At 29.1% G+C, this 26,798-nt stretch overlaps 1 protein-coding gene across 1 annotated transcript; it reads left to right on the top strand.

The window, feature by feature from the left end:
* Positions 1-1,952: 1,952 nt before the first annotated feature.
* On the top strand, positions 1,953-26,717 carry LOC123295960 (CUB and sushi domain-containing protein 3). The gene is made up of 18 exons (XM_044877422.1): positions 1,953-1,965; positions 3,481-3,516; positions 19,425-19,613; positions 19,675-19,884; positions 20,081-20,176; positions 20,236-20,358; positions 20,418-20,858; positions 22,153-22,329; positions 22,397-22,695; positions 22,877-23,111; positions 23,182-23,355; positions 23,686-23,865; positions 23,942-24,181; positions 24,249-24,428; positions 24,624-24,797; positions 24,862-25,038; positions 25,425-25,533; positions 26,031-26,717. Exons 1-18 carry the CDS (start codon positions 1,953-1,955, stop codon positions 26,305-26,307), a joined length of 3,330 nt encoding a protein of 1,109 aa, XP_044733357.1. The 3' UTR covers positions 26,308-26,717.
* Positions 26,718-26,798: the final 81 nt, after the last annotated feature.

Here is a 26,798-nt window from a genome sequence, read left to right as displayed (position 1 = left end):
GGCCGTTTTATTTGTACCCTTTGAAAATTATTTTAAGTATAATTTTTATACACTGTATATATGAAATATGTATCCAGGTATACTAAGTTTAGTCCCAAGTTTTCATAAAATAACCTAATTAGTTCATTTTCGGTTGTCCGTCTGCCTGCCAACACGATAACTCAAATACGGAGAGATATATCAAGCTGAAATTTATAGCGTGCTCAAGACGCAAAAAGTGAGTTTGAGTTCGTAAATAAGTAACAGAGATCAATTCGGCTTTGGGTCCCTAGGACCCATCTTATAAACCGTTAGAGATAGAACAAAAGTTTAAATGTAAAAACATTTGTTTGAAGCATTTTTTTGTAAACATCACTTTTTACTCGTGAGGGTGCACATTAGGACAAAATTTTGGTGTGTTAGGGAATTGAAATTTGCAGGTAGCTTCAACTATTGTTCTTGAAACATTGACGAAGAACGAAAAAGAATTCTAGAAAATTTTTAAATTCTTCTAATTTACAAAAAATAATGCAAGCATTGGGATTCAGCACTTTCTATGCAGGGTATTTTAATAATTAACTCAGTCAATTGTTTCTTCACCTGTTTATTATATCGGTTAACGATATTTGGCAGACGCGGAGGTAATTAGGTATATATTACCATTCTTGTTTTATGCATTTACCTATCAATAAGACCATATGCCCCATTTATTGTATACTTTTTTATACATGTTTTCGCGCGTGTATAATCACGATCTTTTCTCTACTTTTTTGTATATTGATTAAAGCGGAATTTACTCTGGTTCGCTTAAAATAGATCAACGTTTTAAAAATATTATGGTGGAAATATTAAAGGCCAATCAAATTTTTCGAAAAATTAATTTAAAGCAAGCAGGAAAACGTTTTAATACCTTCATTTAGTCTTAAACGCGTGTAACCCAAATTCCAGGAGGTGTGAATAACTATTGGAAATCAAATAACTACGAAATTTTTGCTTTTCTTTCAGTTTTTTGCTTTTATTTCGAAAACGGTACGTCGTATGGAAAATTTCATCTCATTCAATATAAAAGAAGGTTAAATTTTGCGTCGAATAAGTATCTAAAACTTGGTTCAGTGGTAAAACCGAAATCAAAAGTTAGAAACCAGGAAAGTTTCTCATTTAATTCCCATCGAAAAGTCTATAGATTAAAAGTTGTAGATAATAAAATTTTACGTTATATAGACACCTCAATTTTCAAATTCAGTCACACACCTTCTGGGATTGTGCAAATTCGGATTTCAAGCATTTAGGAGGTATTAAATCGATTTTCAGCTCACTGGAAATTAATTCCTCAAAACGCTGGATTTTATTTGATTAACCTATTATGGCTAAGAGAACTAAAAAAATGGCAGCGAATTGACCTAGCCAGAGCGTCTACCAAGACAACTTTCCCCTATAATAACGCAACTTTTTACTATCACGCTTTCGTATTAGTAAATGATACTGACGTCACAAAATGAATGACTAATATACTCATATAATAAAGAATACACGTTTAAGTCTTAAATTGTTATCAATAAATATTATCGAAAGTATTTATTAAACTAACGACTATCTGCGTAAATGAATTACATTAAAAATAAATCAAAAATTTTATAACTATGAACGAACATAAACGTTTTTAAACAGAAACTATAAGTGGCGGTGACATTTGAAAGTTAATTATTATTAATACCAGATATTGTGGTTGTAAAGGTGTACCAGGTAAAGGTGTATACAGGTTATTTCTTAAGTTTGTGTACACTATTTTCAATTATTTAAGCACATGTTTCGTCGTTTTCAATGGTCAGTCAATTTAGAAAGTACTAGCTGATTCCCACCCGCTTCGCTGGACACACTAAACATTTGGATGTGAATCTATTCTTCTTTCTATACTTGTTTACAAAACTTCTCTATAAACAACATTCTTCGTTCATTTATCTGGTTGTAGAACGATGAGATCATCAGGTGAACTCACTCTTGAGCACGCTACATAAAACTGACCATGAGAAAAACAATCACTTCGTAAGCCTACACCGGCTAATTTTAAACTCTGACCTCGTGCTTTATTGACAGTCATCGCAAAGCAAAATTTTACTGGAAAATGCAAACGCTTAAATTCAAAATGATAATCCGATGGAATTAGAGGGATTCTCGGAATGAATACACTTTCACCCTCATGCTTTCCTGTAAAAATTGTTGCTTCGATAACGTTTTTTTGCATGGTTTTTACCTGTAGCCTGATGCTATTACACAATTTTGATGAAGAATATGAGGTGGTATGCCCGGTGGATTGACTGTGTGTAGAAACTCGACAGGATAGTGAACAGTATCTTCTACCTCTATGACTGTATCTACAGACTTATAAACTACAGAAAATCCTTTGGGACCACAGAAAATCCGTTGGGATGGGAATTCCATAAAATCTGTTCTTAGCGGACGTCTATGTCACGAAAGAGGTAAGTATGCCAACTTTGAAGTTAATCGGACTGATAGTTTCGGAGATTTCGTGAAAGTCTTTTTTTTTCGAATTTTCATTCAAAAATAATCTCTCTTTTGCAGACGTTGTCCAAATTCATTCTAAAAGGTAGGGTCTTAGAGAATCAAAACGACCCGAAGAACATTTAGGGGACGGTTTGAAAAAGTTTCAGAGAAAGTCATTTTCCTAGTCATATACTAAAACTATAATATATTCGTAGCTTTGATTTATATTTATTTCATTTCAATAATCAGCTTCAAAGTGCATTATGCCTAAACATCCCGTAATATGGTACATTTACCTTAATTGCCTCTGTTATATAACATATTATCACATCACACATTTCCGTTTAGGAAGGAAATAAAAAGTTATTTGTATGAATCATGTTCACATATTACCTACTTCAAATCGAATCACAAAAGTTATTAATATGTTAGTTATTATATAAAAGTTATTATTCTTGAAATAAGTAAACGAATTTTATAAACATCTCTAAATTAAAAAAATAATATGTTATTGTATGTCCGTTATATTCTTGTAAAAGAGGGAGACCTTGCTGGTTAAGATGGCATGGAGAGACTTTCTACAACGTTGAAATGACTTCATTATTGAAGTTAGTAAACGTATCATATAAACATTTATATTTCTGTGTGTATTGTTTTATTTTAATTTAAAATAAAATATAAAAAATGGCAACTTTAAAATAAAAATATTCAAAAAAATTAATAAAAAAAAATACAACAATAATATGTGATCGTATATTGTAATATAATTATCAAGTGTTAGTGCCCCAAATACGAAGAAATATGGGTTGCAATTATTGAACTATATTTAAAAGTAACTTTGAATAAATGGATATTGTTTTTCTTAGCAAATTTATGGTTTTTTTTGCTTGTACTCTGTAACTGTGCTGTGAAAATATAATTATTTATATGCAATGCTGGAATTAGTTAAAAGAATTTTTAATGTGTTGTGTTTTAGTGATTTTTTGTGGATTACAATATTTTTAGGATTAATATTTAATGGTTGTATTGTTAAAGGTAATTATTTCCTAAACATATGTGCTTGTTATCATTCTGATACAAAGTTCTTGCATTCGTCTCGACAATTAAAAATGTTTTTTATCTGAATGTTTAAAGGTCACTATATAATCTTTTAGCATATTTAAACAATAAATGTATGCCGATTTTAAATAACTACGCCCGTATTCTATACCAACAACAATGTGCCTCTTTTGATATTGGAATAATATCTCAAAGATAGGTACAAGTTAATTGGATGAATTTTTCCACAAAAAATTATCGGAAATCCGATCTTCAAAATGTGAACTGTAATATCATAGAATGTATTTGTGAAAATATTTCAGAGAAAAGTCTTAGAACTAAAAAGAAGAGTTTTTCAGAATTAGTAAGACTTTTATAGTTTTTTGTCTAAAATATTTCCACAAGGGTGGGTTTGAGGCGCTCCAATTTGAAAACTCTGAAGGGTTTTAGTGTAAAAGCTATTACTAGTAACAAATTCATACTAATGTTGACTATATTGGAGATAGAAATTCGTATAATATTTCCCAGGTAACAATTGTCAACCATTCAAAATTTCTGCCCTAAAAAGGCTGGCACCTCGGACATATAGCCCAGTTTATTCTATTGCTAACCCTTACTAAATGTATGTGTATATTGGGCGATATGTTCTAAATGTATTCCTCGTGGACAGCCAATAGAATTTGACCTAATGTGTCGGGCAGTAGATATATTTTGTCAAATGCTACATACATCTCGGAAGAATTGAAATTTGGATTGATTATGAATCTTTGACGTCTATATGAGACGTTGTGGCAACCCTATTAAATAGTAGGGTATAATTAAATAGGGTCGTAAAAAAGGGCTTTAAGATTTAGAAGAAAAACTTGGACACAAAATTTGACTCTTGGTTAATGTATATAGTATAGAAATAGTTTATTATCACCTGACCATTGACAAGATTGTAGAAAATAAACTTTACTAGAATTTATGACTTGATTTGTTACGGACTTTTTTATTTTTTTGTAAACTAGTGGTAATAATTCACTTAATCAGAAAGTTATGTGTGTGGTCTTTGAAAGTCATATTCATTTGGTTGTATAAAAACATTATTATGTATTTATCTCTATCCACGTATATTTTGCATATACATTTAACATTGGAGATTTGAATGAGTGATGGGATGGATGCATGAGATATTTTTACTTTCAAACTATATCATATGAAACGGAGATTCACGAAAACCTCGCTATAAAAATACTACCATAAATTAAAGAAATTTTTTACAATTTCGTTTTTTTTGTTAATATATGAATGTTATTAAACTTTGTACTTTAATTTACTTAGAAAGGAACTATTTATTTGTGTAGGTACTTGTTACAATAAAAATATTTTTTGCGCAATTCTTAACCTCCAGGATCAGTGGCGGATTTACACATTTGTCGTCAGTAGGCTATTCAATTTTTTTCGCCCCTATTAACCTCTGCAAATCAATACCCTAGTTCACAATCATATTAATTACATTTTCTTTGTCAAAGAAATTACAATTTTATGATTTGTGCTTTATTGTCATCATTACATCAGCTTTTTCCCGTTATTCGTATGATTGTGAAGTAAGGGATCGTTATGTCAGTTGCTAGATTATATATTCTTTAAAGGAAAAATATTTTGTGTGCAGGCGCACATCTTAAGCAAACATTAAACTTGACTTAGGTTTTCAAGCTCAATGAAAAGCTCACTCTACTTAGAATTTTTCTTTAAATTAGAAAGTTGTTATTTATTAAAAAAGTAACATTTGTTATTCGAAACATTTTTCCGCAAATCGTACAGTTTAGGGAAAAACGGACTGAAAAATTTTACTCAAAATTGTTTTTTGTATCAAACTTTTTGCAGAATCTAGTCACTCTACGAAAATAATTTTGCAATAAATCCAATTAAAGTTGTTTGTTTTTCTATAAAGACCATTTTCTGTTCAAATTGAACATACGCACAAAAAGCTAGATTTTTGCTATCAATTACTGTCTAATCTTTTCGGTTTACAAACAAATGTTTGTTTGCGTGTTTATAAAGAACAAATTTCTAATTTAAAGCGTTCATCTAATGTTTTGAGTGATATAATCAGAATGAGGTTATAATAGGATCTGAAAACTTAGATTGAATTCGATGCCAATATATGATGTGTGCCTTTGAAAATAGCATTTTTCGTTTAATACAATTTCCTCGATTAAATTTATTTATCGAGTTTCAAGCATATGCCAACTTAAAAAATACAGCCTGTATAAACCATGAACAATATTTGAGAGTATGTGTTGTAGCGTTGACTGTTCGCACTCACTTTAATAGAAATAATATCTAAATACGAATGAACATATTTTTTTACAAATTATTATTTTCCTGATTGATTTACGTCATTGTTATGGATCCTTTACAGCTTTTACAGATTTATTTGATTGTTTTAGTAAAAACACGCCTATATAATTATTAATTATTTGGCTCCATACAAATTTGTTATATAAGGAAATACAATTCTTAAAAGTGATCGTTATGATAAAATAAATCAATATAAAAATAGCCATGAATTTTTATTAAGTATTACTTTTTTTTTTTGTTTCCTAAATTGTAGGTAAATCAAGGTCTTAATATAAGTCTGATCTACAATCATAAAATGATATATTGATATTGTTTAAAATATAATCTTATGCATAAAACATATTTTGTTACTTATGATAAATGTTTTTTTTTCCATTTAAAAAAAAAAATCGCCTGCGGGCGACTGACTGTAAAAACAATGCTAATTACTTATTCATATATGACAGGTACTTAAAATAAACCTGTATTGACATCATAGATACAAGTTTTGACGAGTATAAAAGGTGTAAATATCGTTATAACTCAAAAAAATATTTTATATTTGATATATATTGATTCAATAAAGACTTCTTAAGCCATGAGTATGGGAACATTCGACTCTCAAAACCTCACGGTTTTTTCCCTGAAACTTACTTGCAAAAATTGAGATTTTCGTCAGTATTGATATTCAGAAACAACAGAGAGAAAGGCAGATTAAAGGCAGCTAGTGTAATACAATTTTGGTAATAATTATGGTGGAAGCGATGAGTGTTAATTGTTTGACCTGTTATATTCGTATGTTCTATTCAGCCTATCGCAATCTGTTCTATCTAGCCTATCACATATCTGTATATCTGTAAATAAATGCCAAGAGTAGGATGTAGCCTTAAGCGGAAAATTTTCGAAGTCTCGAAAATTTTACAAAAGCTGCACTTTTTTGGTACTGTACAGTATACCGAATCGGAATATCCAACGTCGGTATATGAAAAACTATCGAACGCTTTGTAAAGCATACTTTTGTAGATATAAATTTGTAAAATATTCCAATAGCGTTTCAATATTTAAATTTAGTCATTTTGATCCTTTTTTTTATTTTAATTATTACTACAATTTATTCTCTGAATAGGTCTTACCTAGTCCTACATAAATGTTATTAGGCTCACTGAGACAATTCGATTAATGGGTAATATGTTCACGCGCGAGGGTATACTTTAATAGCGAATCATGGTGTTTTGCTACATTATATTGTAATTAAAATAAGATAAGAGCCATATAATAATAGCCTAAATGGCCGAGCTGTCTAAGGCATTTAGACTTAGGTTGTGGGTTCGAATCCAGGCAGCGGCAGTGTGAACAATTTATAATTAATGGGAGTGCAGAATTGATCACTTTGTCGTCGATTGGATAAGAACGAAGTAACCGACTCCACCCACATCAAAATGTAATTGTAAATATGTTTGTAATTAAATAAATAAAGATTTACAAATAATGATGTGGGTGGCCTCTGTTATAGGCGTGTATGTCAGAGAAACGGAAAATAAATCCCATTATTACTATATTGTAATTAACAGGAAGTAATATACAATATACATAGATATTAGCAACAAATTATTCGGGTGAGAGAAGATTTTCGTGCTTAAAGCAGCTGAAAAACAATCTAATTTAAGCTAAGAGCGGCTTAAAAACTAAACGCTCTAATTTAAGCGAAACGCTGTAGCTCTTTTATGCACAGAGTCAGAACTAACGAACAAGATTTCATAGGACGACGGTTTTAAGATAGCGTTTTTTATTAAAATTTTGTAAATTTCAATTGTTAACAATATTTCAAGGTTTTCTTAAACAAAAACATTCATCAGATTTGATTTAAATGAAAAGTGGAATATTTTTAAAACATAAAATTTAATTAGGATTATGCAGAATGCCTCGACGTTTTTTAAACTAGATTATTAGTTGTAGGATTATGTATACGTAAATAAAATGGCGAGGACTGAGGAAAGAATGAACTAACTGTATAAGCCATTCCCACACTACGAACAATGTTATAAAATATAAATCGTGACCATTTTTGTATACGAATAAAGAGTTCAACCCATTCTTTATTGGGTGTGGGAGTTTTAAAACTGGTGTAAAATATTTCTGATTTGTTTTTTATTTTTCTTCAAAAAAAATAAAACAAATAAAAATTAAATATCTATTATTTTTATTAATGAATTGATAAAACGATTCTTTATAATCAAGTATGTATATTTATTATTATTATTATTGTTATTACAATTATTATTTTTCATTGGTTTCTCTTGCGAATATGTTTAACTTTCTAAGTTTTTATCCATTTAATGAAGTATAAAGGTATAATATATTCTTTTTAATTAGAAATTATCAACTCTGACTTTCAAATACATTTAATATTTATAAACAAACAAAAAAACACCATTAAGAAAGTGTGAGTTTAACTTCCTCACTAAGGATTCTGCACTATAAAACTATACATATATGGTTTAATATCGGTTAGTTTTGAAATTTATCGAAATACGAGATATACCTACTCTTTTTTAAATAACTCCCGTCTATACATGTCATAAACTATTTCAGAGCCTACCTGAAGATATTAAAAATGAAAACTTTAATCAATTTAAGATAAAATTAAGAAATATTTAATTCAAATTGCACCCTACGATTTATCAATATTACTGTAGTTTAAGTAAATGTAAATACTGACTATTTGAATACCTGTAATTGGTCTTAGACAAATAAAATTATTATTTTTATACCATGTATATATGAAATATACATAGTATATTAAGTTTAGTCCCAAGTTTGTAACGCTTAAAAATAATGATGCTAGGAAATAAATTTTGTCATAGGTGTTCACTAAATCACCTAATTAGTCCATTTCCGGTTGTCCGTCCGTCCGTCCGTCTGTGGACACGATAACTCAAAAACAAAAAAAGATATCGAGTTGAAATTTTTACAGCGTACTCAGGACGTAAAAAGTGAGGTCAATTTCGTAAATGAGCATCATAGGTCAATTGAGTCTTAGGTCCGCAGGACCCATCTTGTAAACCGTTAGAGATAGAACGAAGTTTAAATGTAAAAAATGTTCCTTATTCCAATTAGGCGGAAATTTTATAATATGTACTATACTTGATTATCAGTTATGTATGTGTCACATGTTTGTATGTGTAATGTGATAAAGAAATCAACACTGACTATGCATGGTATTTCAACAATTAACTCAGTCAATTGTTTGTTTTCACTTGTTATTCTTATTATAATATTGTACTTTTGATATGTTCTATTATTTTTCTGAAGTATAAATAAATTTTGGTGTAAAAAACTCATTTGGTTGTATTGTCATTATATCCGTTGAGGCTCAGAGCCTATTGAAATGACACTATACATTTGTATCTTCTAGCAAGAAACCTTATATGACCACTCCATGATATTTTATTATCTCTACATGTAATGGTGTTACTAAAAAGATAGAATTTTCATCGATTTTCAAAATAAACAAACTTTAATTGAAAAATTACACCTTATATTATTTGTTATTGAATATTTCCTAATATTTTTTATTAAGCTTTCGAAAAAATCAAATTGCAAGACATGCAACTTCTTTATTGACTACACAATGGATAAAAAACTAACTTTTCAATGTTTGTTTTCTTAGTACATATTTTTAAAATTACTCAATGTTTGTCTTTTTTTTAAGTATATTATTAAAATTAGTAAACGTTTGTCTTATTAGAACTTTTAAAACAAATAAAATTGGCTTCTGTCCGATGAGGTTAATCCCTATTTTATACATACAATCGAAATGGTGGACGTGCAAATAAATCACACATAATATCAATTTCAACCACATACTAGTAATTTATTTGCGCTTCCACCATATATTGGTTAAAGTAGCTTGTTTGAAAACAAAATAACTTTTATGTTAAGTTTTCTTAAACATCTTAAACAGAGTAATTTATAACGTTATTTTTTTTTTTGCTATTAACCAATTCAGTTTAGTTGCTAATTAAAATAATTATAATTTAAGTTGTATTAGACAGTGATTATAATTTATAATGATAAACAGCGAGCAGCCTTTAAAATTATATGTTTACTTAATGGTAAAGTGTTATTTAATTACAAACAATTCGAAACAAATTTTTAAATTTCTTTGAGAGATGTCGAATTAGCCATATTACCCATAAAATGTAAAACTACTAAATGTAAAGCTGATGTATTGTGTAACATTAGTGCTGCGTATATAACAAGTACATTGTAATTTATGTAAATACAAAAACTATCCACAAATCATATGATTGTATATTAATTGGTATTTCAATGGAATTGTATTTATATTTCGTCATAATCTTGTGCAGATCGTAAAATATTTAAATAATAAAAAACCATATAAACATGCATATAATTGTTGCTCGGAGTGTCAATAGATTTGAAAATCAGATTGATGTTGATAATTTTAATTCGACAGTCCCTATGACTGCCAATTTTTTCTTTTTTATTGTTTAAATTTCAAATATCTATCTTATTTTAGATACGGAACCATAAATATTCAGATTATTCTGCATACAAGAACAAGAGAATAAGTAATTTTAATCGTTCATTCAATTCAATTAAGTTTTATACTTTTTAAATTAATTAACACAATAATTATATTTTATTTTTTTCCATTTAAAAAATAAAAATGAAATAAAATTAAAGTTAATAATTCTGAATTTGTATTCCCAAATGTGTGTTTGCCTACAGACAGTTATTATTAGAATTTAAGTGTATTTCGTGAGATAATAATAACATTTTGATTGTTTGTATAATCATCATACGTATAAAAATAAATACTTGTTAATGTCGGGAAAGTTTTTGATTTTGCGTCTTGTATAACCTGAAGGTATAAAAGTTATTGGAGCTCAACTACCATGTCCGCAAATATTATAATAATTTGTATAACTATGATGAAAAACTAATAATTTATACAGTTCATTAGAGATTCGATTATTAATGATGTGGTTTGCTCTTTAATTGTCAACTAAAGTAACCACTTGTGTTTTGCTCTTTTATTGTCAACTAAAGGAACCACTTGAAAATCAAAGTTTTCATCCTTGTTCACTGTTAAGATGTTTTGCTATTACCTGATCGAAATAGGCTAATAATAATTTCTATTAAAACTCAAAGATAATAAGTGCTTTTAAATTGATTTAAACTAACTCTCATATATAAGACAAATACTCAAAGCAAATAAAAATTTAAAATATCTAACAAGAAATTTACAAAATTTAAAAAACCCCCGACAAATGCGATTTATTTTTTGTAAATTGATTTTTGGAAACTTAGCTTTAAAATGTTCTTAATTTAGTCGGTTCGACCGTTTAAGAGCTACGATGTCACTGAGAAACACACGGGCGCACAGATAAACACTTATAACACTCCTTCTTTGATCAATATCAAAGTGATGGTCAAGGACATCAGGTGAGATGAAAAGGATATTTAGAAAGCTATCATTTTTTGGGACAAATGGTCTCAATCAAGTCGGTTCGACCGTTTAGGGACTGCGTCACTGAGAAACACACAGACGCACAAATAAACACTTTAAACTTATAAAACTCCTTCTTTAATCAATATCAAAGTGATGGTCTAAGACATCAGATGAGATGAAAAGGATACTTAGGGAGCTATCATTTTTTGGGACAAATTTTTGGAAATATTTTATTTAAAATTGAAATATTTGAGTTGACTTAGGTCTTTTGAATTATTGCTTTGAATTACCTATAATTATTTTACCGTTTCACTTTTAGAAATGCATCATTCATTACTTTTAGATTTTTAACTGACCTTTATTTTTAATAAATTATCGAATTCTATCTTCCAACAACCTCTTAAATGACACTTTAAGGTTACACATGTATCTCATCAAATGTGCATTTTTAAGGAATATTAAATTTAAAAAAAATATTTTAATCACATTTAATAAAAAGTACAATATATATTATCACATGGGTCTGAAACTTGTGATATGAATACCAAATATGGTTAATTAAAATAAACTGAAGGTATGATAAGACATGTACCCTTTTTATAAGGGTCAAATAATACAGACTGATAATATAGTTATGAATTTTTATTGTTGATTCAATCACAAAAATTTGCTAACTATGGTCAAAGAATCTAAGCAACTTTAGGTGCTAATACTTCAATGATATCCTTCTATAATGTAACTTTTGAAAATGGTAATTTTGTTTCTCAAAGATACCACTTTCCTAACTGTCATTTATGATTAAAAGGACCCCGCAATATTAGATAGGAAAATGGCTTTCTGGTAAATTTTTTCTAATCCACCCTAAAATGTTCATTGGATCATTCTGAACGAGTAGTTTTCGAGCTACGGGCGGGCGATCAAAGCTATGAATATATTATGTTTTTAGTATATGACTAGGAAACTGGCTCTCTGAGAAACTTTTTCAAACCACCCCCAAAATGTTCTTCAGATCTTTTTCATCAATAATTTTCACGGTCACGGTCTTCTACAAATAAGTCTTGGTCTTGGAGAGTTAGGTCTTGGTCTTGATCTTAATTCATATGTTCGCACCGTGCCTGAGTTTTATGGGAGGCGTTTCCATGGTAACGATACACTACTTTAATTATATAATTGTATGGATGCATATATAATTGTATGGATTGCATTTATGACTTACATTGAAAATTTAATATTATTGTCTCAACAAATTTAAATAAATAATTATGATAATTTACATTTGAAAAATAATATTTGTACAATTTGATTTCTTATTTTCACAATTTTTAATGCATTGACTTTAATTTTTAATAATTTTAATTTGAAATTTTCTATAACATTAACATGTAAAGAATTGCAAATTATTCATAACAGCCTCCTTTATCGCCAAAATTTTTCACTGGAAGCGCTGGCATCGAATTTATTGTACCTACCATGACTACGCACATAACGAATATAAGGTCTTGGTATTGGTCTTGAAAAGTTTGCAAGACGATAGACCAAGACTGTAAGGCCGATAATTCCCATTCCATATAATTGAAAATGCTATAATTTTTAATTAAAGATTTTTTTAATTTTGAAGATAGCAAATGTAGAAAATAGCAGTGGGAATAAAGAAGATTGACATGGCACAAATTTAGGTCGAACATAAATCATTATAAAATCATAGTTTTTAAGTAATTAATTACTAGCCTCACTTTTTTTAGATGTTTTTACCAATAAGCAAGTAACATATTATTAAAAATTCCTTTATTAAAAAAAAATATAAAATTGAAATTTATTTTTAAATTAATAATTAGTTGACCTTAAAATAACCTTTCTTTTAACTTCAAGTTTTTTACAAAATTCTCTAAAAAAATACACCCGGTTTTTTAATTTAAAAGAAATAAAATTTTTAACATGTTGAAAGAAATTTTTTGATAGATTACGTAATAGATTAATTCTTAAATCAGATATACTTTTTTTTCCTAATATGAATTTAAACTTTTTAAAGGTCACGGTGACAGGCCCACAGCTAATAGATTTATAATTGTGCACTAATATACAGTTATTATTATTAATGTCACTATTTTAAAATTCAATAAAAATAATTACAGATAATAATTAAAAATAAATTAAAATAATTACAAATAATAATTATTAATATAATAAATTTTTTATTATTTATTAATGTAATGGCTTATAATATGTTGTGATTTGGAAAAAAATAGTATGCTAAACACGAACGGCGGAATAATTTTAATCTGAAGCAGTGGCTTCAGATTAAAGAAGTGGAACTTATGTTCTGGCCTAATTTGATCCCTCGCAAATTAGACAATTAAACTTTTTTTAACTTTTTGTATTTTATTTCAAATTATTATACAATTTTTCATGTAAGTATAAAGGATGTAATTTTCATCTAATGTAAAGGATTAATTTATGATATTATTGTCAAACAATGTAAAAATAGACTAACATATAATAAAATAAGTGAAAACAAACAATTGACTGAGTTAATTGTTGAAATATCATGCATAGACAGTGTTGATTATTCTATCACATTACACATACATTCATGTCACACATGTACGTAACTGATATGCCCATATAATATATACTATACAATTTACGCATAATTTGCGCCCTCACGGGTAAACAATGATGTTTACGAAAAAATGTTTCAAACAAAAGTTGTTTATTTTTTGATAAGAAAGATTTTTTACGTTTAAACCTTTGTTGTATCTCTAACGGTTTATAAGATGGGTCCTACGGACTCATAGGTCAGGACCCAATTGACCTATGTTACTCATTTACGAACTTGACCTCACTTTTTACGTCCTGACTACGCTGTAAATTTCAGCTTAGTTTTTTAGTTGTCGTGTTGGCAGACAGACGAACAGACAACCGAAAATGAACTAACTTTTAACTTTTGTTCAAAGCATTAATTTTTTTAAGCGTTACAAACTTGATCCTAAACTTAATATACCTTGCATATTACATAATACATATATGCATGGTATAAAGATATAGAGGTAATTATTCACGTTATGAGAAAAATAATTTCCCTCAAAAATGCGGTAGCCTTGATACACGTGCTATTTAAATACCAAAAATACCTTTAATTTTTTTGGTATCTAAATTAATTAAAATAAAACATTATTATGAATTATTTAATATGTAATTAAAAAATTTATAGTTTATTTGTAATTACTTTATTTCTACAATCATTTATAAATTTTTATAAAAATTTTTGTGAATCCACAAATTATTTTGATGGTCATTTTTCCTAAGAATGTACTAAACAGGTTGTTTTTTCATGGTATGAAAAAATTCCATAAGTATTGATCAAATACCATGCTGTAGGAAATTATAAGCAAGTTCCATTTTTTTCTCATTTCAATAAAGCGTGTTTTTTAAATTTTGAAAAACTAAAAGTATCAATAAAAGATAAATCTAGCCGGACAAGTAAATGTGGGTGTTGAGAAATTTGATCTCAGATAAATCTACATGGAATGATCTTTAATCTCTCTTATTAACTTTACAAATACTTAAGAAGCAGTTTATAAGGAAATAAATTTACTCTTTTATCGTTTGTCGCATGTAATTCCCTAATAATATAGATTATAGGAAGTAAAATTTCATAGATAATTTTATAAAATTTAACAATGAATATTTGAACTATTAACCTTCTAGGCCAAATAAATATCATTCAATGAATAATAGGTATTTACAAGAATAATAAATTTATGTGTTAACGCATGTTGTGACAACTTCGTGAGATGTATTATTAATATATATATATATAGACTAGTATAGTATGACACTGTATATACTCATGGAAAATCATTTGGGTATAATGCTTTCAATTTTTTTTACTTATGGCTTGTTACATTTGGAGATTATTCTAATATTATATCTCAGAAAAGTAAATTATCTCTGTATCGCAGTTTCTCTTTTGTTGCCAGTAAACATTCATCTTTAAAAAAACTGTATTTTAGTAGACTACAACCACGGTTTCCAGATCTCATGAAAAAACATGAGATCTCGTGTGTTTCTACAATTTTTTTAAGTATTTGTTCAACGTCGAGGATAATAAAAAGGTTAGAAAAAGTCAACGGGAATAGATCTAGAATCTAGAAGAGTATAGAATCTATAGCTTTTTAAAGGTTCTATATGCAGCATTTTGAACAAATAGAAAAAAAACTAACAAAACATAACCGTTTATAGTCCCTATCCCTACCCCTATATAATTATAAATGTGAAATTAAGCATGTTTGTTACGCTTTCATGCTAAAACTAGCGAATGATTTTTGATGAAACTGTACAGCAATATAGCTGATATATCAGAATAACACATGAACTATAATTTATAAAGATTTATATTTTTTAAAATAATAAACTTAATTTAATTTGACATTTACCATTTTTTAAATTTTTACAGAAATCTTTAATTTATGGTTCAACTATGATCTACTAGATCTATGATCATCATTTTAAACCATAAATTAAAGAATTCTGTAAAAATTTAAAATAGTAAATGGCAAACACATCATGGCCAACTTTTCTGATATACTCAATGAATTATGACTATTTTACATTTAACAAAATTGAAAACTGTGTATATCAAGAGAGGGTGGAGGCTATAAAGTGGTGGTTTTTACTTTTAATACCAGTGAAGCAGGCAGTTAACAAATTAGTCTTGATATAATTCTTACCCTTCCACTCAGGGAACATTCATAAATTGCGTAAAACATTTTGAAGAATTTTTAGAACTCTCTTTAGTGTTATGTAACAAATTGAAACAAAGTATCAGACCCCTCCCTTCCGTTCAAATTTGGTTATGTAATTGTATATAATTTGATTTTGATTGTTATTGTTAATAATTGATGTTTATTATCATCTTATCATTAATTTTATCCAAATTTTTCGATTCTGATCCGCCATGGTATACTGTGTTATATATATATATAAGAAGGTAGACCTTTTAGACTTTAATACCTTTAATATAATATCATGACACATTTTTTTTTCGCTAAAATGTTGTATTGCAGTGTAGTACATAGACATACACGTATTATATCACAATCACCGTATACATTTATAAAAATAACGGAATTCAAGTAGCTGTATATCTTTTTAATAATAACAATAATTATTATTATTATTATTGACTGAGACTGAGACTATTTGCTGTTTATTGTGCATTGTGCGCACATTTTAACGTTAAACAAACAACAAAACAAATCAAATGAGATATGATATATAGACTAGTTACAAATTGTTCCTTTTATAAAGCTGCGTGAACACTTTTTTAGCAAACAAAAAATATGTTTTGGAATTTGATGAAACTCGGTGTGTGGGGTAATTTTGGTCCAAAAAGTATAAAAATCAGGTTAATTTAATGATTGGATGCAGAGTTTCTAAGATATCGCAATATTTTGATCGAATTTAGTCCGAATCTCAAAAACTATTCGACCAATCAACAAATGCACCCGATTTTTGTACTTTTTGGGTCAAAATTACCTTATATAAAGAATTTTACCGAAATTGGAGATTAAAAAAATTTTTCGATTTTTTGCAATTTTTTTAAGGAATACCCTTTGAAAAAATCGAAAAAATCGGAAAAAAATTGCTGTTTTAGAATTTGATGAAACTCGGTGGATGGGGTAATTTTGATCCAAAAAGTATAAAAATCAGGTTAATTTAATGATTGGACCTATAGAAAATTACAACGTCAGTGAGTATCATGAGCAAAACTTCATTATCAAAAAAATTAGAGTTCCCCACCGAAAAATTAAAATCCATAAAATTGTTGACAAAGGGAGGATAAGTGAGAGCTATAACGTGATAATCTTTGTTTTAAATAGGAGAAATTGCCCAGCAAATCGGGCAGGTATCTGCTCTTAATAATCCACTGTGCTGCGTTACTATGGCGTTGTTGGCTTAGTCTATAGTCTATAGATCACTTCTGGTTTCACCGGTGGCAATCATGCAATAGAAATTAAATTTGCTATAAAACTTACAAAAATAATAGCAGATTTGCAAACAATTTCTTGTTCAAGACCTGTACATAATGTAAAACTTCAGTCCTAGTTGTGTTGTTCCCTTCATAACTAAATGTGTATTGCATTAGTGTATGTATGTATGTACAGTGTGTCCCCGGATAGAAGTAACTATACTTGTAAATTTTCTTATTTTGCATTTTAAGAACAAAAATCATTTTTATAAGAAATTTTGCTTATTCTGAAAAGTATGTAGGAATATTTAAAACTTCTAAATAATGTACAGGATAACCCAAAATTTGGTATCACTATTTTTTTTTTTGGTAAACTACCCATCCTTTTTATAAGTTGACAAAAGGTTGCTAAGAAAAGTTGCTCAAAATTAACAATTATGACTCAAGATTCAAATTCATGACTGAATTTCAAGAAAATCTTTCCAACTTTGACAATTCCATCTGAGAAAATAAATTTTCTTTTTAATTTTCTTACCTAGTCCACACTCTCGAATAGTACATGTTAATTGATTTAATATTACTGTCTTTGTAACGTTTTTCTTTACAAGTATAGTTACCTCTATCCGGGGGACACACTCTATATGTATGTGTAAATGTAACCTTGAAATATATGTAATATAAAATATGTAGGTAATTAACATTTAAAAATAAAAATGAATATTAATTATATGCTGTAGCATTGAAGTCACCAGTGTGTGCTATAATGTTATAATATGTATAAAATAAATATAATATGTTATTGTTTAGATACGTGCTCATACATAACATACACAGGGTACTTTTTATACCATGTATATATGTAATATATATCAAGGTATACTAAGTTTAGTCCCAAGTTTGTAACGCTTAAAAATATTGATAACCAACTATATTAAAATTGAAATTGAACATTTGTTTTAAAATCGAACAAACAATTGGCGGAATATTCTAAATTTTAGCAACTTAAGCCAAAATTTCACACAGGTGCAGAAGCATTCCTTATGTGACGCAAGTGTGCTCTAAGATTTTTTTAAATCCATCCCCTAAGCGGTTAAAATGAGGGTTGAAAGTTTGTATAAAACTTGTCAATTTTGAAGTTTAGAAATTTTACTGTACCACTATTTTCAAAAAAGGGGTGAAAGTTTGTATGAAACTTTGTCATTTTTGAAGGATCGTAAATATTGATATATGTGCTCATTGTTTGAGACAAAAATTTTCTTATCACTTTTTTAAAGAAATGAAAATTCATTCTTTAAGGGGGTAATAATATAGGGAATGAAAGTTTGTATCAAATTCCGTCATTTTTTAAGCTAACCGGCGAGGCGAGTGGGTAACTGTCAGTATGAATATAAAATTATAGGTATGTGATTCATTAAGTTTTTAAAGTTTTTCCCAAGTATAAAATTGTTGATAGCTTTAATCGGTGCCCTTGGAGCTTGTTAGTATTTATAAATTACTGTTTAAAAAAAATATTAATTTTTTTAAACAATGGTTTTCCTATTACAACGAAATTGTATTCAAACTGGAATTTTTCTTCAATAATAAACTAAGAATAAATTTAAAATTTAATAAAACAAAATAAATTTAATATACTTAAGTTTTATAGTTTTTTTTAAGCTACATTAAATATTTGAAGAAAGCGAATTTTTTTTTAAATTTTTACTAAATGAAATATTTCAAACAAAACTTATTTCTATGCAAGAAAGTAGAAATATCATTTTACTAACACTTTCCCTTATCTATATTTTATAGCTGTGAGAGTGAGGTTTCAATTGAACCTGAAAATTTAGATCGAAGTCGATTTAAGATGTCTGCCTTTGAAAGTAATATTCCTCGATTAAATTTATTGAGTTTCAAACATATGGCAAGTTAAAAAAAGACACGATGTAGTGTATATGGTCAGAGTGTAAAGAGAGGTTTATTTTTTGCCCGGAGCGGCTAAATGGCTAGATCGGGCCCTGATAATTAGTTTAGTCAAAAAGTTGTAAATTGAAAAATTAACCAATTACATGTTTTGGTCAATGTTTCTCTTAAAATACTTTAATATTAAGAAGCATGCTCATAATAATACTAAGTTAATTTTTTTCCCAGGAAACGAAATAGAAATAACTTGTGGAGATCCTGCAGTGCCATTAAATGCTCGAGTAATTCTTAGCAACAAAAATCTTAAAAGTGGAACTAAAGCAACTTATGTTTGCGATGAAGGTTACGAATTATTTGGAGATAGTACATTAGAATGTTCAGCATCGGGAAAATGGTTAGGGGAGATTCCATTTTGTGGTGAGTTAGGCTTATAAAAAAATATATAACTTTTAAGTAATTCAAATTAAAATTACTTTAGGAACGAACATTGCATTTCGAAAACCTGCAAATCAATCTACAACTGTACGAGGAGGTCCAGCAATAAATGCTAATGATGGAGACAATACTGTGGTGCATGATGGAAAACGATGTACGGAAACACAAAAAGAAGTTTCGCCATGGTGGACAGTTGATTTATTAAAAGCATATTCAGTTAAAGTTGTACGTGTTACAACTCGAGGATGTTGTGGTAAGTCAGGAAAACTTTTTTATCTGAAAATACCTGAAATCAGGCTCTAGAACTTGAGGAGAAAAAAGGATACCACCACCGTTGAAGTTTTTTAAAAAGCTTCGAACTATTTTTTTAAATTATTCTCCCTTTAGAAGCATAATTAAACATAAAAACGATATTATTGTAATATTATGTTCTATTTTGAAATTTTCAGGACATCAACCTTTACAAGATTTAGAAATTCGAGTGGGTAACAGTAGTAATGATCTGCAACGAAATCCGCTTTGCGCATGGTTTCCAGGCACTGTTGGTAAGATCAAATATTTATCATAATTTGTCACTTTATTTACAAAAATAAATTTATTTTAGATGAAGGAACAACTAAGACATTTACATGTGCTCGACCGTTAATCGGGCAATTTGTTTTTTTACAATTAGTGGGAGTTGAAGGATCACTTTCTCTGTGTGAAGTAGAAGTATTTTCAATGGATGGTAAGATATTTTTGATTTTCACTAGTTCTTCTTTTATTGATTTTAAATCATTGTTACAGAATTATCCAATGAAAGATGTACACCATCAAATGCACCTGAAGATGCTCAAATATCATCATTTCTTCACACGTGTTACGAGTTCGGTGTTAATCGTGGTGGATCGTTTAAAGATGCTCGTGATAGTTGTATATCCCATTCTGGCGATTTAATACATGAATTTACAGGACCAACTGCACGATTTCTATTTACTGAATTAGATCGACGAAAACCAACCATGAAAACTCAACTTGTTTGGATTGGTGCCCAAAAAGAACCTGGAATTACAGCTCGTACTTGGAAATGGGTGAACGGTAATCTAATCGCACATCCAACATGGGGTAAAGATCAACCAAATAATTACAATGGAGAACAAAATTGTGTGGTATTGGATGGTGGAAGAAATTGGCAATGGAATGATGTTGGTTGTAATTTGGATTATCTACATTGGATTTGTCAACACAGTAAGTCAATTCGCTCAAAAAACGATAGATATGGTACTTTAAAAAACGGTAGATTCGGTAAAAATCTGTACTTTTACTTAAGGTAGTACCTACACGAAAGTGATATTCCAAGAATTTCTCAAAACTCAGAATATAAAATATTTAATTCATAATACACTTGCTGTTAAAATTAGAAGATGATTTACCATGCCATACATGAGAAATTAGCAATTAAAAGTGACGCAATTTGTACGTGTACATGGGAGAAGTGTATAAAAATACACAAATTTACAAATATTATATTTATTTACCAATGAATGACGTCCACCATCTCTATGAAAAACTAATATAATGTAGAATACTATATTTAGAAAATATATAAATAAAAATAAAAATTATTTACCATATAGTTTCGATAAAAAACTTAAATAAATAACTCGTTTTAGCGATAATTTTTGTGGAAAGCATATAAAAACTAATGGTAAAGGTATATGTCAAAGTATGTGTGTGTATACGTATAGAATATATAATTGTGAGTAACTACAGTCTTTTGAAAATAATATATGGTATATGTATAATAGTCATAGCACAGTTAATGCACTGAATGATAGTATTAGTCCAAAACTTTTTGACTGGACGGTCGCGGAGGAACTACCTTAAATTCAAATTTAAAAATTCATAACTCGCAAAATTAATCCTATTCAATTACAAAAATTGATTAATATAAAATTCAAAATATCTGTCAAAGATTCGCGAAAGGTAGTGGTTTAGCATGATTTGTCATTATTACAAATGCACCTAAATCATAAAAAATGAAATTTACAAAATTTAAAAAAACCTCGATAAAATTTTCGGATACAGAACCCTATACTAGCACTTGAAACGTATCCAAGAACAATTTCCATTAAATTACCTTTTTCCTTAGAACTTTCTCCAAACTGAATCTATTTTGAGAATTATCGTCTATTTTCTAGTTATTCCGGATACGGAACCCTAAATTCGCACTCGAAACATAGCTAAGAACACTCCAAATCGGTTCATCCGTTTAGGTACTACGACGCCATAGACAGAAAGACACATATAGCGGTCAATCTTATAACACTCCTTTTTTGAATGGGGGGTTAAAAAAACGGAAGATTACGAAAAAAACGGCATAAAGATCAAAACACGATAGATTTACTGTTTTAACAAAAAATCAGGCAACACTGCAAGAAGAATGTTTCCTTATCACGTTTTTAAGTCTTCTTTTTAATTAGCATATAAGCATCAAAAATTAATAAAATTTCTTATTTTAATATTACTTTTATGTTTTTAGAACCTCCAATATGCGGAAGTCCAAACAAAGAATTAAACACCACAATTATTGGAACCAATCATACAATTGGATCTACTATTGAATATGTTTGTCCCGTAGGACAATTACTTGTCGGTACTTCAAAACGAATATGCCAATCAGATGGTTTCTGGTCTGAAAATGCACCAACTTGCAAATGTAATTTTAACTTTCGTCTTATAAAAGTTAGAGAGAGAAAATTCTTACATGATTTTCTTATTCACAGATATCGATTGTGGTGAAGTGAATGAGATTGAACATGGCAGCGTTCTTTATATGGATCAACGGACAACCTACAATGCAATAGTTCAATATAAATGTCATGAAAATTATACGTTAATCGGCAACGATAAACGGAAATGTGGTTCAGAAGGTGTATGGTCTGATTCAGTACCAAAATGTCTTTTTGGCTGGTGTCCAGAACCACCGTCAACAAATGGAGGATCAGTTTCTATAAATGGCCATCATGTTGGAGCAATTGCAAATTATACTTGTGATTCTGGTTTCATCTTATTTGGTACTCCAGTAAGTATTTGGTATAAGTAGTTGAAATCCTTGGATCAATAGGAATTATAGATGCAAAATCATCTTAGGCAATTTTGAACCTTTCAAGATTGTTATCCGTAGAGATTCTAAGATGATTACGAATATTGCTGTTGTTTCTTGAATTTTACTTCTGTTTAAGTTATGTATATTTTATTTGTAGACTTTAACTTGTGAACTGGGAGGTAAGTGGTCAAACAAGCCTCCAACATGTAAATATATTGATTGTGGATCGCCACCAAACATTAGCAATGGTCGATATGCTTTACTAAATGGAACCACAACATACAACAGTTTTGTGCAGTATACTTGCCAAGAAGATTATTGGTTAGATGGGCAACAAACACAGGTGTGTACACGTGATGGTATTTGGTCCTCAACAACACCTTCTTGTGAATGTAAGTTTATTAAAAATAATCATATTCTCTTCCAAATTCAATACCTATTTGTTTTTATTATTATTTTTAGTAATTACTTGCGACGAACCTGAGGTACCTGCAGGTAGTTATGTTGTAGGCTATGATTTTAATGTACATTCCACTATCGAATATAATTGTGAATTGGGTCATATTTTAATTGGAGAATCAAATCATATCTGTACACGAGATGGAGTTTGGTCTGGAAATACACCGATTTGCAAATGTAAGCCTCAAAAAAAATAAGTAACAATACTTGACTGACACAGAATATGTATTATTATTACTATTCCGAATACGCCTTCGGATCCCTGATGCTTCAAGATTTCAATTGTGGATAATCGATTCCAGGAACTGAATAACACAGTCAGAATGATTTGTGTACCGAGCCACTCTGGCGTTAAAAAGAACGTGCCCGCTGACCAATTGGTACGATATTGCTCGTCTCGAACGCCAAATGACAAACCTATTTTGATTATTGTCGAATGTCAAACTATATACCGTCCTACTTTAATTTTTCACTTTGCTTCTAGTTAATAAAAAAAATTATTTTTAGATATCGACTGTGGCAAAGTTCCTCCACTATTATACGGAACTGCAAATTATACCAACGGCACTACATATTTACATAGCGAAGTTCAATATAGTTGCGTTAATAATTATCGTTTGAATGGTGTTAACAAACGAATATGCTTAGAAAATGGACAATGGAGTCACGAATCTCCAAAATGTGAAGGTATATTTTTAAAAATTGATAGAAGTAAAACTAATTTACAAATCCGCAAACCATTTACCATTTACATTTTTTGTAGAAATTCGTTGTCCTGAACCAATTTTAGCTGAGCATAGTATTTTATCGGTAACTGGAAATGATAGAATGTATGGACGTACTTTGATTCGTACATCCGATTCAGCAAATGTAGGAGCAACAAGCTATAAAATTGGTGCATTGGTGAAATATCGTTGTGAAAGAGGATATAAAATCGTTGGTGATCCTTTAAGTACATGCGAGGAAAATGGGTTATGGAGTGGTACTATTCCACAATGCATTTGTAAGTATTTAAACTCATTATCAATCGTCAAGATGTAATAGTCCAAATATTATCTTGTATCATTTAGTTGTGGACTGTAAAAATCCAGAGAAAATTGAACATGGAAAATATAATTTAGCATCAAACGTCACTTATTACGGTTCAACTGTCCTTTATGAATGCGATCCAAACTTTGAATTAGATGGCATATCTAGGCGATTATGCCTTGAAAATGGAACATGGAGTTCGGAAACACCTAAATGTCGAGGTAACAAAATTATTTTTTTAAATGAGCTTACTTAAATAATTTAATTACATTATTTGTAATAATTATTTTCACAATATACGTCATCAAGCTTAGAAATGAAGATGAATAAAGGCTAAAAGTAAAAAACCCTACAGTAACAAATCATTTTCACATCCTATAAATTCAAAATTCATAAATAAAAATACTTTTCCTTAGAAATTCAATGTCGGGATCCTGACACAATTGGGCTTGCTACTTTTGAAGTTAGTACCCATAGTATTGGTGGTATTGCACACTACTCCTGTCCAAAAGGACATAACATGGCTGGTAACAGTACAAGAATATGCTTGAAACGAGGTGCTTGGAGTGGTACGCCACCAATATGTACACGTAAGCATAAAATTGAAAATTTACAATTACTGTAACAATTAGATTAAAATGGCTTTATTTTTAGCGGTTGATTGTAAGGATCCAGGAGTGATTGAAAATGGAAGAGTTATCATTATGAATGGAACAACGTATAATAGTGCAATTGAGTATCATTGTATACCACATTATGATAGAATTGGGCCTTATTTACGAAAATGTATGGACACTGGAATATGGTCTGGGGAAGAACCTAAATGTTTATGTAAGTAAACTACGTAATGAGTATAAAATCTAATAGCGATGTGCCTTAACTTCGATATAAAGACTAGAACTGCAGCTACTCTAGTCAGAATGTTCCGGAGTTTCAGCGAAAATTATTCAGGCCAGCAGAGATAACAGGGATTGTTCGTCTTCATCGTTATCAGTTGGGACGTTCCTTTAAAACACTTTAAAATTTTTATTTATGTATTTGATGTTATTTGTGTAAATTGATTAACTGGAAAATTAATTAAAAAATGGTATATTAATAAAAGTTGCATCAAAATCCATTAAATAGATGTTAAGTGTAACCCTTTTAAACATATATAGATGGAATTTCATCAAGTATAAAATACTAAATTAAATATTTATAAACTTTTTACATTTCAGTAGCGACAAGTGAAATGCAAGATTCAAGTGGCTTGGGAATGACTATAGGAATTGGATGTGGAATAGTTCTATTTTTACTTTTAATGTTGGCGATTATTTATTTGAGATTGTAAGTATTATAATAGAACAATAATAGAAACATGAAGAAGCCTTACACAGCAGTTCAGTTATAAATTAGGAGATTTTACGTTTAAGAATACGTAACGTTTGAGAAAGGGGAAAAGCTAGGTTTAACAACCGACTTTTCCCTCGAGTCTTTGGTCACGCGAATACTGTAAGCCCGATTAGAATGAAATTGATTGACAAGCTCAAGACAAGTGTAATATCATCATCAAGGTTCCTTTCTTATACACTACTTTTCGAAAAGAACCATGAGAAATATGTAGGATTACTAGTCTGTATATGCATTATTTAGAATTCCCAGAAACTTTTTACTAAAACGTTAATAATTTTAAAGAAATAAACTTTTTGCTGAAATTATCAAAGATAGAAATTTTTGTATCTGCCGATAGCTAGCGAATATGGAATTTATTGATCACAATTCCATCGCAATTTGAATTTTAATAATAATAGATATTTAATAACAATTTTCATTCAATTTTATAGACGAAAAGCCACACCGATTAAAAATACAGAAAATATTGAAGGAGTTGAAAGAAAAGAAGAACAAAATGCAGCGGTAATGAGTTACGCAACATTAAATGGAAATCGAAGATATACACATTCATCATTAGGTTCAAATATTTATGATAACATTAATGAAGATAATGTATATGATGCACCGTATGAAGAAACGGGGCGCGAGAGTGCTACTTATGAACCGGAACCCATCGGTAGACTGAATGGAAATGTGATCACAATAAATGGTGTAGCTGTTCGTTAAATTTTTGTTTCCTCTCACTTCTTTCATAAACATTGTTTCGGTACTTTGGATATTCAAAAAATTATATCCACAGCTTATTTTTTTAATATTAATGTAAATAGATTTCGAATCATGAGGCATATGTATAAAAAATTTTTAATTTTGTTTCTTTTCTTAATACTCAAACATTATTTAATTTTCTATAAAGTTTTTTATACCAGACCTAATTTTTTCTTTACTATACTATAATGCGTCCATCGAATGTTCGAAGATTTACAAACAAATTTCAACAATCAACATCCAGCTAGTAGAAGTACTCTGCCATTATATTTAAATTTTTAGTTATTATTAATTAGAGAATTCTAGACATAGAAAATATCCAAAATACCAAATGTTTTTATCAAACACGTTTTTTTGTTGACTGTATTTATAATTGTACATATAATTGTAATTAGTAAATAAATTTATATTTATAGAAAATTTTCTAGTACGTAGCATAGAATTATTTACAA

The sequence above is a fragment of the Chrysoperla carnea genome, chromosome 3, assembly GCF_905475395.1.
Source record: "Chrysoperla carnea chromosome 3, inChrCarn1.1, whole genome shotgun sequence".
In the NCBI taxonomy this organism is placed as follows: domain Eukaryota; kingdom Metazoa; phylum Arthropoda; class Insecta; order Neuroptera; family Chrysopidae; genus Chrysoperla; species Chrysoperla carnea.
The sequence above is the reverse complement of the archived record's forward strand: the minus strand, read 5'-3'. Positions and strand labels throughout refer to the sequence as shown.